This window comes from Cydia amplana, chromosome 2, assembly GCF_948474715.1.
Source record: "Cydia amplana chromosome 2, ilCydAmpl1.1, whole genome shotgun sequence".
Classification (NCBI taxonomy): Eukaryota; Metazoa; Arthropoda; class Insecta; order Lepidoptera; family Tortricidae; genus Cydia; species Cydia amplana.
Genome location: NC_086070.1, coordinates 5,995,474 through 6,012,840, shown reverse-complemented (window position 1 = coordinate 6,012,840; position 17,367 = coordinate 5,995,474). Strand labels below are relative to the sequence as shown.

Here is a 17,367-nt window from a genome sequence, read left to right as displayed (position 1 = left end):
GATATACTTAGCGCCACTTGCACCATCCCACTAACCCGGGGTTAACCAGTTAAACCATTAACCCCTTGTCAAATTGTACTGGTAACCATGGTAACTCCAGGTTTAACCGTTTAACCCCGGATTATTGAATGGTGCAAGTGGCCCTTAGTGAGTTATGCTTGTCACCCGACGATACTTTCTAGCGAGAAAAACAAGTGCTAGTAGATCAAAAGCCACTTAATAGCAATATTGATATAATGATAAATACAAAGTATCGAAAGAAAACATCCCCATGTAAGGGAAGTGTGTAGGTACCCTAATAAATATTTTTCTAGTTTTCACGTCACGGTCACCGAGCAAAGCCTCGGACGGACAGACGGACAGACAGACGGCAAAACTGTACATCAGTCTAAATATTCATCACTGTTCTAACAGGTCGAAACATGACATCTTAATTCAAAACAAAGCGATTAGTGATACGTATTGTTGAGAAAAAATAGGAACGGTTATAACAATAAACAAAATTAATCCTGGAAGATTTATCTCCAACTTTTTTTACCTGGGTACAGTATATTTTACTACTTGTTTTGGCCCAACGACAAAACAAAATCATAAAAGTTGCACCTTTTTCATTGTTCGTTAAGTCGCTAATCACTTTATTTTGATTTTTGGATATTTCAATAAGTAGGTAAAAGGGATGGCGCCTAATTACGGATTAAACTTGAACCAATTAGAGTAGGGGTTTGGGAGAGGGTAAAGCAACACTAATCACCTCGGTATAAAGGGTTTAGGTCCCTGAGTTTGCTAATCAGTTGTCCCAATACGTTGATTGACAATGTCTTCCAGTGACGAGTTCAGTTTAGCCGAGTTCGGTCTGGCCGGTGACGGTGAAACCTGGGCTGACGATGGAAACGTTCCTGAATGGAATTTCAACCCAGAGTCATTGCCACAGACTAATGAGGTACATTTTCCTTATTCAACAAGCTCTCTAAGGGCTGGAGACCAAGCTAACTCTGCATGGCATTTGCAATTACAAAGTGTAGCCATGTCATTACTAATAATTAAATTTCTATGAAAATATAAGGACCCTCCCACACTTTGTTCTATCTAGCCTAGTTCTTATTCCCTGATACGACCCTTATCTGTGTGTCCCATCCCTTGAAAATATTTAAATTATTAACAAAATATGTTATTTGTTCTTAGGTACAATGGCCACAGTACGAGCAACAAACGTGTATGTGGCAGGAACAGACGTCTCCGGCGTACCAACCGACGTTCAACCAAGTGCCCAGTATGGTGCCCGTCCCTGTGATGCACGCCGTTCAGTCCGTGCACACGACTCCTCACAATTTTCAGTTTCTTCAAAATTGCCAATATTTGGCAATGAATACTTCTGCCCAGGTGAGATACCTAATAGATTTTATACTTATAATAAAATAATTGTATCATTATTATTTTTGTGCAAGTAACAAACTAAACTTTACCTAATTGACTAATGATTTTTTTTCCAGTACCAGCAAATTCCAGTTAATCACCTAATATCCAAGACAAATCAACCAACATTCCACAATGTACCATCGAAACACCACAGAGCGCAAATTACGCGTAAGTTGAAAAATGCTCATCAAACTATAAAACTATTCATCCTTTTAATACCTATTAGCTCAGAAAACTAAAAGTATTTAGAAACATGTCATAATAACTTTTTTTTTTTTTTCAGTGGTTCACAACACTAACGGACCTTCCAGAGCGATCATCAAGCGCAAGCGTAAAAGAACAGCTTTCACCACCGAGCAGATCTTAGCCCTAGAAAAGGTCTTTCGTAAAAAACCGTACGTGAATCGCGACGAGCGTCAGGCTCTCGTGGAGCAGCTGCAAGTTACCGACAGAGCCGTCAAAGTGTGGTTCCAGAACCGGAGGATTAAGAGCAAGAGAGAGGAGCTTGAAGCTCTGGAGGCTTCTTCCGACTATTCGCCGATGGGTGCAACAGACTCGTCGGACTCCTTCGGACTGGCTTACGTAGAAGCTCAGATAACGCAAAAAACCGACGAATACGGTTACGTCACGCTCGACGATCGCGCCATAGGAGAACTGGTCAGCGTCATCGATGGGCTAGTAGGTGAAAAAGTTGACTGCGACATATTGAGCGAGGTGGACGTAGTAGAAAATGTGTTGAAAATGGAATATGAGCCCGTATCCCCCGCCGCCAACTCGGATTGTTCTGATGAAGACGCCGCCAAGTGGAGGCGACCGGATCCCGAACAATCCCTCAGGCAACTTTTAGATATTCAACACTTTTGTTAAAGTTCTTCAATGGTTTCAAAGTTTCTATGCTCCTGTCTATATAATTTATATAAATATATTTTATTCCAGTGTTGACATAATGTATTCCTAGATTTATAATTAAATTATTGTAGTTTTAAAGTACACAATTTAATAAATAAACAATTATTTAATGCACATATTTTTTATCTTAAATCCCTATAACCAATGTTGCCAGTAAATAATACCTAATTTAAAATAAAATAACAAGAGGGTACTCTTTTAAAATATTCATTGCCCACCCTACATACACAGAAAACGTGTACACAGAATTATCAACTTTAGACTAATGCCTATAGGGTATTTTTTTTATTAAACAATCTGCAGACACAGTTAAATTTACTGGACATCTTAAAACCCAAGTTATTCACGAGAAGTCCGCCGAAACAAATACTCATCTAATCATATTTAAAACGAAATTGTCTGAAAAATGTTTCAAAATCTAGTGATGACCGGATTGACTCCATTATGTAACACGAATGAGGTAAGTACGTATGTATGTTAAAAGGAATCTAATAAAAGTAAAAATTAGTTTTTGAATTGAAGAACGTTATCGTATATTTAGGTAATTGTTGTAACATGTTTTTTAACTAAACGACAAAGTTTACATATTCACTTTATTTCGTGTGTAGTCGTTGAAAATACTTACTTATCACAAACTTATTGTTATAAAAGTGAAGGAATCGAAATTCTTGATTAACTAGGTACTTTGCTGCAGATATACTTGTGTAGGTAATTAAGCGCGATATATATTATGTTGCCGGGAAATTAAAGCTTAATGCGAACAAATTTCAGTTCTGTATATCTAAGTTTTCCAAAACATGTCGTGTATAGTTTATAAATATACTTACATCAGTAAAACTGTATAAAAGTGTTAATACCTACGACTTAGGACACTTTAGATTCTATGAATCATAATTATCTATCTATATTTATGTCCATTTCAGATTCAAAACTGGGATAACAGGCCATTCAACGGAAAATGGCCCAAAAATCAACGTAATTCCGTCCGAGGTGGGTAGATTTTTTTTTTTTTCAAATTGGTGACGAGATTGAAATAGTTGTAAAAATAACGTTGACTTTCAAACAGTCGCAACAGACAATTTATTATACGCATTAAGAGCCCATCAACGTGCACACTAGCGCCACTGCTAAATAATAGTGATTATTTCAATTTAACGAAAAATATTTAAAAAAGGGGGCCGCTACGGACTGTATCTTGTATTAAAGTACCTTTTGAATACATCAAATTAGTGGATTCGTCAATCTATAAACTCAAAACAAAAACGGCCGTTTTAACTTTGGACGCATGGATTGACGAATCCAGCAACATGGAAACTAGTTTGATGTATTCAAAAGGTAGGTACTTTAATACAAAATACAATCCGTAGCGGCCCCCTTTTTAAAAATACATATTTCGTTAAATTGAAATAATCATGATTATTTAGCAGTGGCGCTAGTGTGCACGGAGATGGGCTCTTAATCCTAAAAGTTTGTAGTAGGTAGGTACATGTTCAGTTGTTTACCTCACAGAGTATGAATAAGGGTTATCATTTTATTGGAAATTAAGAATACAAGATTTTAATGAAACAACAAACGAGTAAAATGTATCCTTAGTATTAGTCCTTAGTATTTTTTATTGATCAAGTGTTAGCGAAGGTCTCTGTTTCAGCTGAGACAAAAATGCTTTAAGCTAATACTGTCTCATCTACAGGTCGCATTTCTCAACCGATTCTGGTGAAATTTTTTGAGCGGGTTCAAGAATTTAACAATTTTTTTTTTGTCGATTTAGTTTTTGGATTTTTTTTCAAAATGGCGGTGCTATGGGGGTTCGTGAGGTCAGCTCACAGAGCCACTAGTTTTATGTATGTTTGTATCGTATGTAGTTGACGAAATATAAGAATTTTTGATTTCAAAGTTGGATTTAAGTACCCATAATGTTTTTCAAAGCGACCCATTTTTATGGCACTCGAGTACAGTTTACCTTTCCACATTATAATATATCGTATCTTTGTATGTTATCAGGCGACGATGTCAAAAAAACAATCAGGAAGAAACCCAAGCGAGTTCGCACGGCCTACTCAACCGAACAGATTCGAGCATTAGAAAAGATATATAGCACCACCAAATACATCGATGCCAAGCGCCGCAAGGAACTCGCAGGCACCCTCAACATTGGAGACAAGGCTCTCAAAATATGGTTCCAGAACCGGAGAATGAAGGAAAAGAAGGAATCTTCGGAATCCAGCTGCGACACCTCATCCGATATTGTAAGCTGCCAGTCTCCAATACTAACAAATGATTGCGCGGAGCAAAATATCGACACGAACATTCCCTACCAAAATAGCGGGGTTTCTTACGAACCTGAACAGTATCAGTTTCCTACTTTCTATTACCAAGATAGTGCAACTGGACAGTGTTGTCAAAATGGATATAATAATGGATATGGATATGAGCCAAATTCCCCCAGTTTCGGTGTTGATACTTGTGTTTATCCGACTCAGTATTATCCTACAGATAACCACTATAACAATGTAGAATTTAATGCTTATAACCAAGCTCAAAATGCTTATGGAATGGACAGTTGGTTTGCCAAGTCGTATGATTTTAACTCCTATAACCTGCAACAAGCTTAACTTGTTTTATAAAAGTAAGTGCTGCCAGTGATTTTACAGAACTTTATAGTACTAGTACAATTTAGTAATTAATAGTACAGTTTACTACATTTTGTACCTCTGCAATAATTTATGTAGTATTATCTACTTTTAATATTGTGTATAATACTGAGTCTACTATTGATATTACCTACCATTTTAATTTTGAATGTAGGTATAAGTATAGTATAAAAAAAGTTCATAAGAACATAATATATCTTTTATATTGATTTAATTTATTTTCAAGAATGCTATTTATTTATTTTCATGTGTTTATTTATTAATAAACTTATCGTTTAAGTAAAAAACGCATAAAAGATAAACATGAAAATGTTCAACTGTATGACAATTTTATTTATAATAATTATATTAAATTACCTTATACGTACTTACCGTACTCACACTTCGTGCCGAAGTTTTTTTAGGTAGGTACTTACTACCATGCATGCCAACAATAAATTTTCCATTATTTATTAATTTAATTTTAAATTATTGTCACCGAAATGTAATGAAAGTTACTAAATAATTTATAAAAATCGTTTTTAACATAATTTTATTTTATTTCACGCATGCTATTTATTTTCTTCCGGTTATTTATTAGTAAACGTAGAATTTAAGTCAAATATCTATTTATAAAAAGATAAATATGTACGTCAAATACTGTCAAATACTTGACGATGTCTTATATTATTACTATTTAATAGATTATGTACTTACACTTCGTTTTGTACGAAGTTCCTTTAATATTTAAGCAATAGGTAGGTACTATGCACAACATTAACTTACTTATTAATATTAAGTAGCTTTAAAAAAATGGCAAATGTAATGTGATTACCATAAAATGTACAAATAATTATTAAATAATTTAAGAATAAGTAACGGGTTTCTCTGTATATTTTTTATTTCTATCTTCTACTTTTGCTGACATTCTGCTTTTTGTATATCTTTGAAATGCTTTTCTATTTTGCTAGTAACAACTTTTACTAAAGTTTTTTCCGTATATGTGAATTTTTAATATAAGATTAAATGTGTTTGATGTTTAAATAAATAAAAGTATACTTTAATAATGGGTATTTATTATTATTTTAATACACATAGTAAATTACCGCTAATACTTAAAAAACTATAATTATTCTTTGGAAAAATCTATATACCTAAAAATCATTAGGATACTTCCAATTTGTTCCATGGAACTGTGAAAAGGGATTTAATATTTGAAAAAAGTGTCAGTTCCACGGAACTCTTGGGAAGTACCCCTTGTAATATCTTGTAATATCATCGTTCCAAATATAAGCGTATAAATCACCTACTCTTATTATCTTGTATTATTTGTCATCAATATTTATAATAATGGTTTGGAAGCGGTAAGGCAGTGAGTACATATTGAGCCAGAGGGTTCGGTGTGCCTTGCTGCAGCAGAACCGGCGCCGGTGGCGAGGCGGGGTGACACCTACATTCGCAGTGGCACTCCTTAGCCCCTCGCATAGGCGCCGAGGCCGATGCAGCCCTCGGAACTATTGGTAACATTTGAATAGGCTTCCATAACATATTGCTTCCAACAGGGAGCGATGGCTCAGTGTAATATTTTTTCAAATTCAAAGGAAAATATCCCCCTGGCGAATTCTGCACAACACTCGTCGGTTTCTGTTGAGGTTGTCTTTTGCGTGACAGATCATGCGGCAGCTTCTCATAAAGACTAGTAGAGCTAACTTCACTTTTAGGGCTTCGCATTGTAGGTGGCTTTGATGCTACTACAATTTCAGGAAAAGGCTTCGGCTGGGTAACTTCTTGATTTCCAAAAAAGATGTTATATTTTTTATACAAATCAGTTGAAAACTCTGCCGGAAGCTGATGATCTTCGTTTCCTTTTTGAATATGTTTGTTGTCGGTTGTGGGGAAGGATTCATTTTCCTTTTTTACTGCAACGTCGATATGTTTCGGTGGCTCATTCTTGATTGACATTAGTGGTAATGAAGCGTAATGTCTGTTATTAGTTGATGTAACAGTACACTCGTTATTTAATTGATCGTTAATAGCAGCGTCTATTTTTCTGGAATGTTTATGTTCGTCGCACTCGGTGTTGTTGTTTGTTACGTCTTTTTTCTCTTTCATCCTCCTGTTTTGGAACCAGATCTTGACGGCTCGTTCGGGGATGTTAAGCGCACTGGAGACCTCCTTGCGTCGAGCGCTGCCGATGTAAGCGTATTTCCTAAATTCGGCGTCCAGGTACTTGATCTGTTCGGTGGTGAAGGCGCTGCGGAAACGTTTTGCCTTCTTCATCGGTACGCTTTCCTCTGACATATCGTAGTTTTCCATCTGGAAATATAAATAAAATAATTATATTCCATATAAATAATAGCGCACAAAATTATAAATTTGCCAATAGATTGATATCATACATGTTAACAACAAAGTCCAACGAAATATGGTTAGATTTTTTTTAATAATTATTCCGTTCGCGCCAAGACAATTCGAACGGTCAGGTAAACCAGTATAAGAGAGCTCCATAATAATATAATTATCTTACGGAACTGAAGTTCACTTGTAAGCTGGCTTTGCTTGATTGTTCGATCCCCTGCGATCGGAGAGCTATAGGAATACACGGCCTGAATAACCTCAAAATATTCTAGATTCGTTTTTAATCAGGTATAATGTTTAAATTAGAAACCAAGTGAAATCGCGCAACATTAAGTAATGGGGAAATATTGTCGCTGCCTTGCCTAATTCATTACGCTAAATTAGGTACTTTCTAATAAATAATCCATACCATCATACATTATTGACTAGGTATCTAATTTCATTACACTAATACGAACAGCCAAAAAAGGTGTTATGACCTTTGATAATATATTGACTGCCTAATTGCTTTTATGCATGATCTTACAAAAGTGATTAGTGTATAATAGAATATCGAAATTAATAAGTCAACTTACAGTTTGTTCAATCTTTCTTTTCGATGTATTTTCAGCCACAGCTTCAGCCTGGCGTGGAATCCTCGGTCTGGCTTGATTTAGACACAGGTATCTCATGATCACTAGAACAAAACACGTCGAAACAAGGTTATATCTCCAGCACTTTCAAAGCGACTAAATTAAAGAAATTGATAAGGTCATTTTTATACCGTTTGGTTCAAATACATTAATTAATTATGTAAAACATTAATTAACTAATCATTCGATGCTTAATATACATTAAGTAGCGCAGTCTCCATTACTCAATATCATCGACTTTGATTTGAACAAATAAGTTGGTACCTAACTCTGATCGAATTCATTGTACTTAAATATGAATCATCTCTGGGTTTTATAAGTTTAATTATAGTTTGGAATCAAATCAATGTAACTTATTACTTTAATAAGTTTTACATAACATGAAATGGGATCCGGGAAAAATCTTTTTTTAATCACTTAATTATCTAGCTTGGTTAGGTATACGCAGTTAAATAGGAAAATATTCACAAACCTGATTTAATTGAGCACACAGTAAACCAACAACGATTAATTTTATAACTTTTTAAATCTTATTGTAAGTAGATTTTAACCTTCAGATAGAATAAAACCAGTATTTTAGACGCTATAATACTTATACACTGACTTTCAACTATAACATCTAGAAGTTGGGTAGCAATACTTTACGAGAGTACCCGCAGTATATTTTCTACATACGCTAATCTATCATTCATCATAATCTAATAATTATATGCAGGTACTTAAATACGTGTACCTACCTTTTTTACTAAGGTGTTTTCGGGATTCAGTTTCAAATCAGTTTTTATCATTGTTAGAACATATTATAGGTACCTATAACCTATACCTATTGATTCAAATTTTATTAGTTGAAATCTTTGAACTAGTTTCTAATTTCCTAATTTATTTTATTATGTTTATTGACTGTAAAGAACTCACTTTGTTTCGCGCCATCTCGCGTTGCCTTGTCACAACGCGTACAACACGATGAGACTCGCCAAGCCTACCGTAGTGTTGGAGTAGACACGTAGGGAAAACTGAAAAACGTTCAAGTAGCTAAAGTTGTGTGTAGACTTCAGTATAAGTAGAATTGTTAGTATTTTATGAATTGGTTTAGTTCTTTATCATAACACATACTTAATTAATCAGAGAATACTCGAAATAATGATATTCCTTAGTGTCTTTGACCGGGGCTTGGCTTTTCTACGGTCGTAGCGCATCAATGTACGTGATGTCGGCCGCGTCCCTCAATAGATGGCGTCGCATGGTCATATTGTTACCAAATACTTATAGGTACATTAATGTAATTAATAATTATACTTTAATACGAGGGGTGTTCAAAATATTCTCGGTATGAGAATGAAAACAAACAAGTACGAAAAGTTTGATATTTTTATTTTTCAATATACTCCCCCCCTATGTTCATACACTTAAAAGATCGATCAATAATTTTTTTTAATCCCTCGTAAAAATATTTTTTATCTTTCGTGTAAAAATGCTCCTCCACTGCCGCCTTCAATGCTTCATCGTCAGAAAATTTATTTCCACGCAGATCCTTTTTAAGATTGGGGAGCAAAAAGAAGTCGCTGGGGGCTAAGTCCGGACTATACGGTGGGTGAGTAACAGTTTTAAACCCACATTCAACAATAGCTGCCTTGGCAATATGAGCAGTATGGACGGGGGCGTTGTCATGCAGAAGCAGAATACCTTTGGTTAACTTTCCTCGCCTCTTTTCTTTAATTACATCCTTTAATTGACGTAGAATGTTAGCGTAGTACTGTCCTGTGATATTTACACCTTTTTCTTTATAATCGATTAGTAATACTCCTTCACAATCCCAAAATATCGTGGCCATGACCTTGCCAGCTGAAGGGATGACCTTGAACTTCTTGGGATGAGCTGAACCCTTAATGTGCCACTGCATGGACTCTTGTTTACTCTCTGGGTCATAATGATGAACCCAGGTTTCATCTCCAGTAACTATTCTTTGCAGCACCTCATCAGGATTTTCACCGCACAGGTCAATAAAATCGGAACAACAAGCTACACGCATGTCTTTTTGAAGCCGAGTCAGCATTCGCGGAACCCATCTTGCACTTACTTTTGACATATTAAGATGGTCATGTATAATATCATGTACGGTACCAATAGAGAGATTGTTTACTTGTGCTATAGATTTTACCTTCACTCGACCATCTTCCAATATAAGTTTTTCCACTTATCAATATTTTCTTGTGAAGTAGCTACTACAGGCCGGCCAGGTCTAGGGTCATCTTCAATACTCTCCCTTCCGCGTTTAAACTCGCTTGACCACTTTTGAATGGTAGATAAAGAAGGAGCAGACTCACGGTAAACACAATCCATTTCCTCTTTTATGGTTTTTTGATTTTTACCCTGTTTTGTCAAGAATTTTATCACGCATCGATGTTCTAATTTAGTTAACATTGTCAATTTGCACATGATGTTCATGTTTGTTCAGCAATTGCAGAAAAACAAAAGACCATCTCGGTTCGAATTATACTTTTTTTTAATGTCAATGAATAAACCTTAGCGGCCAGTAACGAAAGAAATTTTAGAAGAGGTCGTAAGATATCAATACCGAGAATATTTTGAACGCCCCTCGTAATATTAGTTAATAACATTTCCTTATACATAATATTAATGAAAAATGTATGGAAAAGTAGGTAGATATTGTATTATTATGTAATTATTTTAATATCTAATTTACTCAACAAAATGTAATTTTTTAATTTTTTATTTAGGTACTGATAGTATTTCCTTATCATTATAAATCATCAATCTAAGCTCGTAGCATTTAGATGGCGTCGTAGTAATCTGAAGGGAAAATAATCTAAAGATAGGTACCCTATAGCCAATGCTTGTTGAATGTATTAAATTAAATTACTTTAGAAGATATTTATAGGATACTTTACATACTAATAATTAAAATTGTTAAAACATATTTTATATAAGAATATATGTATATATATATATATATATTTATATAGCTTAGAATCTTAGATATTGGTTTTTATTCATAATTTAGTTTGCTAATATAGTCCTCCTCATCGATTTCGATGACACCGACCTCAGCAATTACGGATTACGCCTGTTATGGGCCCGAATGTGGCTGGCCAAAGAAGTGCGACGTGACGTACGTGTTTGCGTTAAGCGACATTTTGTATATGATTTTGAGTTTCCAAAACGTCCCGCTTGGCACGCTGTTCAAAACGCGAACGCTCGTCACGCTATCGAATGAAATTTACACTAAGGGTAACAATCCATTTCAAACCGCAGCAGCACTACTAGTACTGAACGCGTCGCTGTTACTGTCAATCCATAGTAAAATGAACAGTAGTGCAGCTGCGGTTGAAAATGGACTGTAAGCTTTATATCTATGTTAAGAAGAAAAACAAATACTTACCCATAAAGTTCGACCACGTTAAGTTTTCATGGCGACTGCCATGTCAAGCCTGGACTTTATAGGGGTATGTATTCTTACTGCCAATTAAGTTTGTGCAAAGTTACTGTGGCCAGAATCTAGTAGGTACCCGGTTAATTTACATGCAGATTAAACATGTAGGTATAGGTAATGTTTGTTACCTACCTGAATGAAGTACATATATACCTATCATTAATTTATAATAGGGAGAATATTAACTACGTCATAATAAAAATTGCAAACATTCTGAGCCAAAATATATATTAATTTCATAAATAATATTTACAAAGTACGCTAGTAAAAAAAACCATTTCACATGACATAATAATATGTAACCTAACATTCCTCGTCGGGATAAATATTTCTAATCCAAGATATATCAGTGTTTTGAACATTTGGCACCGGCATAGTATTTATAGTCCCGTGGTCCTCACGCTGAGGAGACTCCTCCTTGAACTGAGGAGACATCTGCACCTCCTGCATCTCGCTCCCGTAGGCCGATGCTTCCTCTTGTAACTGCATCTGACGGTATTCGAAAGCCAAATGCTGATCATGGGGATACTCATATGTATACCCGTTCATCATTTGACTGTCGATACCATGAGGCAGGGACAACTGTGTCGGCATCGGTAGCGGTGTCGACGTCTCAGGATACGGCTCCAAATAAACACCTTCCTGTTTGTAGAGGGCGTCTGCCACCGGCGTAGGAAAGTCGTGAGGGACTAACATTTGCATCGGTATGTTCCCGTGCTCCGGAGATGATTCCGTAGTCTCTTCAGAATCCTCCATGCTTTCAGCTCTGTCTTTCTTCTCTTTCATGCGGCGGTTTTGGAACCAGATTTTTATGGTGCGCTCGTTGAGATTCAAGATTTTGGCGAGTTCGATGCGACGGCTGCGATCTAGGTAGCGGGTGCGGGCGTACTCCTGTTCGAGCTCCATCATCTGCTGACTTGTGAAAGCTGTGCGAATACGTTTGGGTTTTTTCACGCCGCCTGTTCTGGTCACGTTCCAAGTTGGGGCACGGTTCATGAACTGGCTAGTGCTGGATACTGGGGTCATCCACGTCCTGCCGTTCAGCATAGGGCTTTGTGAACTGGGAGTCATTAGGACACTTGAGCCGTTGATGCCGTGAGTCATTCTCGGGTTGTTCAGCATACTGTATCCGTTCTGGGAGCCGTTGATCTGAGGGAAGCTGTGGGGGTCGTCTAGGTCTATGGGCGTGTGCACGCCGGGCGTGGCGAACTTGGGGCCGTCGTAAGACGCACTGGAGCCGTTGCAACTCACCGGAACAATGTGTTGCGGGATGGTGGTCCATTGTAGGGGCTGTAATAGAAACTTGAATTAGTTTACGTAAAAAATAGTTATTAACTGTTATGACTTAGCCGAGTGCTATCGCCAAAATACTCTAGTATCCGGCACATTTCGATGTGAGGGTAACACATTGGATAATTATACAATTTCCGGTTAAGGAGAGATACAAACAGGACTATTGCTCGGATTGCTCGTAAAGAATTAGTCGGTCGATTCAAAAGGTCGCTTAGTAAATAATTTCTACACAGAGTGACCCGATTTTATTTTCTTTGTTCTAGAGAGTAAGTACCTATACACACACATACGCTTGGGAAAACCGCGACCTAATAAAATTATACAATTCCTAAATTAATATAACTGACTGATCAGCGTATTATAAAATGTAATTACCGCAGGGTCTCCATTGACATTGGTTGTATCAGGACTCCACTGATCTTCACTGGTCTCATTAATACCGTTACCGTACCGGTGTACTGGCATCTGGATCATCTGGCACATCTGGAGTGTACTGGCCGGCTGGGTAGGAATGGACTTCGATGCGGACATACTCGACCACCGATTACAAGTAACAGGGATATTGAATAGAAGTATGGAACGTTCGGTACGAAAGTCCAAGAGTAAGTAATAGTGTGTACTAATTAGGGTCAGGTTTTATAGTGTCCTATTTCTATTATTCGTGAGTAGGGGGTGATTAGCAAACTAGTCGAAAGCTCCAATAAGATTACGAATTGATAAGACATTTTTGTAATAATTTTGAATATTGTTTTCCTTATTTTTGAAGTGTGAATCTAATTAATTAATACATCATATATTTTAATACTTAGGTACTTTACAAGTTTAGTACAAAATCGTTAAACTATTTGTAATAATTTAATAATTAATAAACAATACAGTTTACCTAATATCAGTATTCCAGCCCTTAGTATCCAAACACTTTTTATTTTGGGTATTCTTCTCAGATTTAATCAAACAATTACAAGAATTTACTCGTAAAATAACAATAATAGGTACCTAAAACCTTCATACTTACTCAAACAATACCAGTGTAAAACAATACTGCAAAAAAGCATGACGTATTTCTGTAGGTCAGAATTAAATATATCATAAATATGTATGTATTATAAATACACTTTGTAGAAACCATTATAGTTTTTTATGATATCTTCATGCTCCTAGAGCCTGTCAAAACTGCTGTCAAAACATCAACTACTGAAGTCTATCTGCTTCTCTAACTTTTATAGGGCTTTAATTGCTACTCTAATTTTAATATAATAACCGTACTTAACCATCATAAGTTTATTTGAGTGTTTTTCTAATGTTCTCATCTAATAGTACATAATGACAGTCGTAACTATTGTAGTACCTATCTTGTTTTTATTTTTAGAGGAAGATGATTTTCTATGTTTTAGAGATTACGTAGTGACTCTGCCGAAGCTGGAGGTCCTGGGTTCGATCCCAGTAAGGGCATTTAATTGCGTGTTTAACAAAAATACTTGTTTCTGAATTATGGGACTGTTGTATTATGTGTGTTGTATCTAAGTATGTACTTATCTATTTACGTAAGAACATGTATAACATGTATTATTATTATTAACCCATAGCATAAGCTTTGTTTAGTTTAAGGCTAGATTGATCGGTGTAAGATTGTCCTCAAACCGTAGATGTTGTCCACTTTCTCTGGACTTTGAACAGTGACAAGATTACGCACAAAAAAACTTTGTAAGTGTTAAATATAAATAGTATTGTAAGACATGGTGTGCTACAAAACAATAGGGTGTCCGCTCGGGTGTAAACAGCCTTATCTTGTTGGTCTTACAATTTCAAAATAATCTTTTGTTGAGACAGTGCATTCAGATAGCGGGTCATTTAGCGTGTCAACATTTAAAATTAATTTAATATTTTTGTATTGGAATTCGTTACAACTATTGATATTGAAAGTTTTGCTGAACGATTTAAGGATTTTAAGGTACAGTGGGCCAAGAAAGTGGTCTATGGTTGAGGTTCGTTTTAACATCATGAGACAACAAGGTCGACACACATACGTCAACTGTACGTCATTGTCAACCTTAGCGATCGTTAGATCTCGCAGAAACTTTTGTCAAAACTGGTAGACCACTTTCTTGGCCCACTGTACCTACCTACGTTTCAAATTACTTGATGTAGATGTAGGCTAGATCTAAATAACAATAATATATAATGTAATACAGTACTTACCTTACTTACCTTACTTAAGTTTAGGTACTATAATATAACTACATATTATTAGTTATTAGCTACCTACCTATTTATATCAGATTTATGTGACGTTAGTCATCGACATGCTCTCAGGGTTCCGATGACGTGACGTCACCAATCGTGCACGAGAAGACGCTCTTGGGGCCGACTTTGTCAATTTCTAATCATTTTTCCGTAAATGTTGGTACTTAGTACAGTAGAGTCCGGTTATAACGACGCCCAAGGGACCGCTGATATTACGTCGTACTAACCGGATGTCGTACAAAACGAACTGCCAATTTTAATATATTTTTTTAACCAAAATAATTACGTCATTTTGTATTTATTAATACTTATGCGACAATTAAAGAAAAAAAAACATTTCCTTTAAAATATTTATTTACGTTAGTATTACAACGCTTTGTCTTAAATGGAGAGACTTGTGTGTTTAGAAGAAGCCACTTTTCAAGGTACGCGTAGTCAACCCACTCGTCATCCGCAAATTACTCGAATCCCGTAAAATAAAAAGTCGTAATTCTTGGGGATCTAATCCAGCTGACGTTGTTTTATCACACAGTTCCTATATCCATATCCTGTGTCCATAGATCAGCTCGAAGGTACCTAATACCAAAATATGTATTGCATTGTACCTAACTTATGTACCTACATAGGTAATTGTGTATGTGAAGTTTAAGCTCAATTGAAAAATGGGAATTGGGTTTTATTTAGTTTGTAAGATTACGAAAAGTCACATGACTATTTCATCTTGCTGCGTATAGGCAAAAGGGGGAGGGGAGTTAGGTGTGCGGGACGGATTAAGCTTCTTACCAACTATTTATTTGTAAAAACTACGTCGCTCGTCGTTGTAACCGGACTTGACGGACGGATTTTGAGTCAATTTCCGTCGTTAAAAGCGATCGGTCGTTATAAGCGGAGTCGTAATAAACGGTTGTACTTTCATAGTAGCTTGTACTAAAACCAAACAAGTGCCTATACTTGGGTCGCTATAAGCGGTTGGTCGTTATATGCGAAGTCGTACTAATCGGACTCTACTGTAGTACCTATAGTTAGCACTTTCACAAAATATTGTGCTTATACTAAACAAAATCAGGAACCAGAAATGTTAACGGTGATTGGAGTTTGAATAGCGTATAATAACTTACTAATATTATACAGGGTGTCCCAAGAAGTAGTGATATACTGAAGCCGGGAGGTAGAGGACCTAGAGGGCTATCTGAATCACCCCCATGTATGTTCCGCGATTTTTCGTATTTTCGGAGTTATGATTTTTTTTAATTTTTCATACATGGGGGTGATTCAGATAGCCCTCTAGGTCCTCTACCTCCCAGCTTCAGTATATCACTACTTCTTGGGACATCCTGTATATCTTAATAACAATATAATACATAAATACGTGACACCGCTATTTTCCTTTTTACATTATGAAATATTCTAGAAATCATTCCAGCGGTTACGATTGACGAATGAGAAATATTTCGCCAAAGTACGTACTTACTTTTACTGTGGCATATGCCTGAGTTTGCTTATATTGAATAAACGTGAGTTGAATAGTGAGCTAGGGTTGGCACACGCGTCGAGCTATATTTTTTTGCAAACATTTTTATTAACTTTTAATTATTACTACTGTGAGTGAGTAAATGACACGTGAATTAAAGGATCTTAACAAAATAATGTTATACTTGAATCCATTGTCGTGAGTTGATAACAGGTATCCAATAGCTACCTTTTGTGAAATGAAATAGGCACCTACCTATAAAAGTAGATTTTCCTATAGACCTGGTTATTTATAGTAATGTACATACCTATTAGTTCAAACAACTGTAAGTATATTTTTACTATAAGGATCTTTTCTTAAATAATTTAATTTGTTCTAATACACAGGATCTTTTCTATGTGCATATTTTAATAATAATTTGAACTAATTAATATTCAACTTTTACTTTTCGCCTTTATACTTAACAATAATTATCGAATTAATATTAATTAATAATAATTTTGTTATCAACTTTAGCTTATCGCCGATATTATGCATCACTCCTAACATACATTTCTTTCACACCTATTCAAGTGCGAGTGAGATAGCAGATATCAAAAATGACAATAGGAGGCGGGGTCCGAACATGAACGCATTGTGATGAAATGTCAATCAAACTACTAAGGAAGGGATAATCCCTGTTTGTAAAGATCCCTTTATATTTTTTGTATTACCTAATGCAGCTTAAATCCAATTCTATACCTACCTACATACTTTTGCATTGGAAAAAACCTACTAACGACTTTGTTTACTAAAATGTAGTTTTGCTTTTACTTTTCTTACAAATATTTTGCAGTTTAGATGGTTAAATATATAAACATGCCTTTTGTTTTCTTAAGTGCCCTTTATTTGCACTTTATTTTAATGATTACCTCATTTACAAATGTACTTACACATGTATGTACTTGATATGAACAAAAGAGT

General features: G+C 35.7%; 5 protein-coding genes across 5 annotated transcripts in view; 2 read left to right on the top strand and 3 right to left on the bottom strand.

Moving 5' to 3' along the window:
* The window catches only part of LOC134662046 (protein CREG1), a 550,933-nt gene that overhangs the window by 190,370 nt on the left and 343,196 nt on the right, over positions 1–17,367 (bottom strand). The gene's annotated exons all lie outside the window — the stretch shown is intronic.
* Positions 643–2,290, top strand: LOC134662113 (homeobox protein not2-like). The gene is made up of 4 exons (XM_063518385.1): positions 643–940; positions 1,183–1,380; positions 1,491–1,584; positions 1,700–2,290. The coding sequence occupies exons 1-4, from the start codon at positions 815–817 to the stop codon at positions 2,281–2,283; spliced, it is 1,002 nt and encodes a 333-aa protein (XP_063374455.1). The 5' UTR covers positions 643–814; the 3' UTR covers positions 2,284–2,290.
* Positions 2,628–4,971, top strand: LOC134662042 (homeobox protein Hox-B3-like). The gene is made up of 3 exons (XM_063518308.1): positions 2,628–2,785; positions 3,249–3,315; positions 4,327–4,971. Exons 1-3 carry the CDS (start codon positions 2,732–2,734, stop codon positions 4,935–4,937), a joined length of 732 nt encoding a protein of 243 aa, XP_063374378.1. The 5' UTR covers positions 2,628–2,731; the 3' UTR covers positions 4,938–4,971.
* LOC134662025 (protein zerknuellt 1-like) lies at positions 6,282–8,177 on the bottom strand. The gene is made up of 2 exons (XM_063518280.1): positions 7,889–8,177; positions 6,282–7,271 (listed from the first exon to the last, which is right to left on the bottom strand). Exons 1-2 carry the CDS (start codon positions 7,982–7,984, stop codon positions 6,291–6,293), a joined length of 1,077 nt encoding a protein of 358 aa, XP_063374350.1. The 5' UTR covers positions 7,985–8,177; the 3' UTR covers positions 6,282–6,290.
* Positions 11,672–13,138, bottom strand: LOC134662112 (segmentation protein fushi tarazu-like). The gene is made up of 2 exons (XM_063518384.1): positions 13,065–13,138; positions 11,672–12,686 (listed from the first exon to the last, which is right to left on the bottom strand). Exon 2 carries the CDS (start codon positions 12,516–12,518, stop codon positions 11,700–11,702), a length of 819 nt encoding a protein of 272 aa, XP_063374454.1. The 5' UTR covers positions 12,519–12,686; positions 13,065–13,138; the 3' UTR covers positions 11,672–11,699.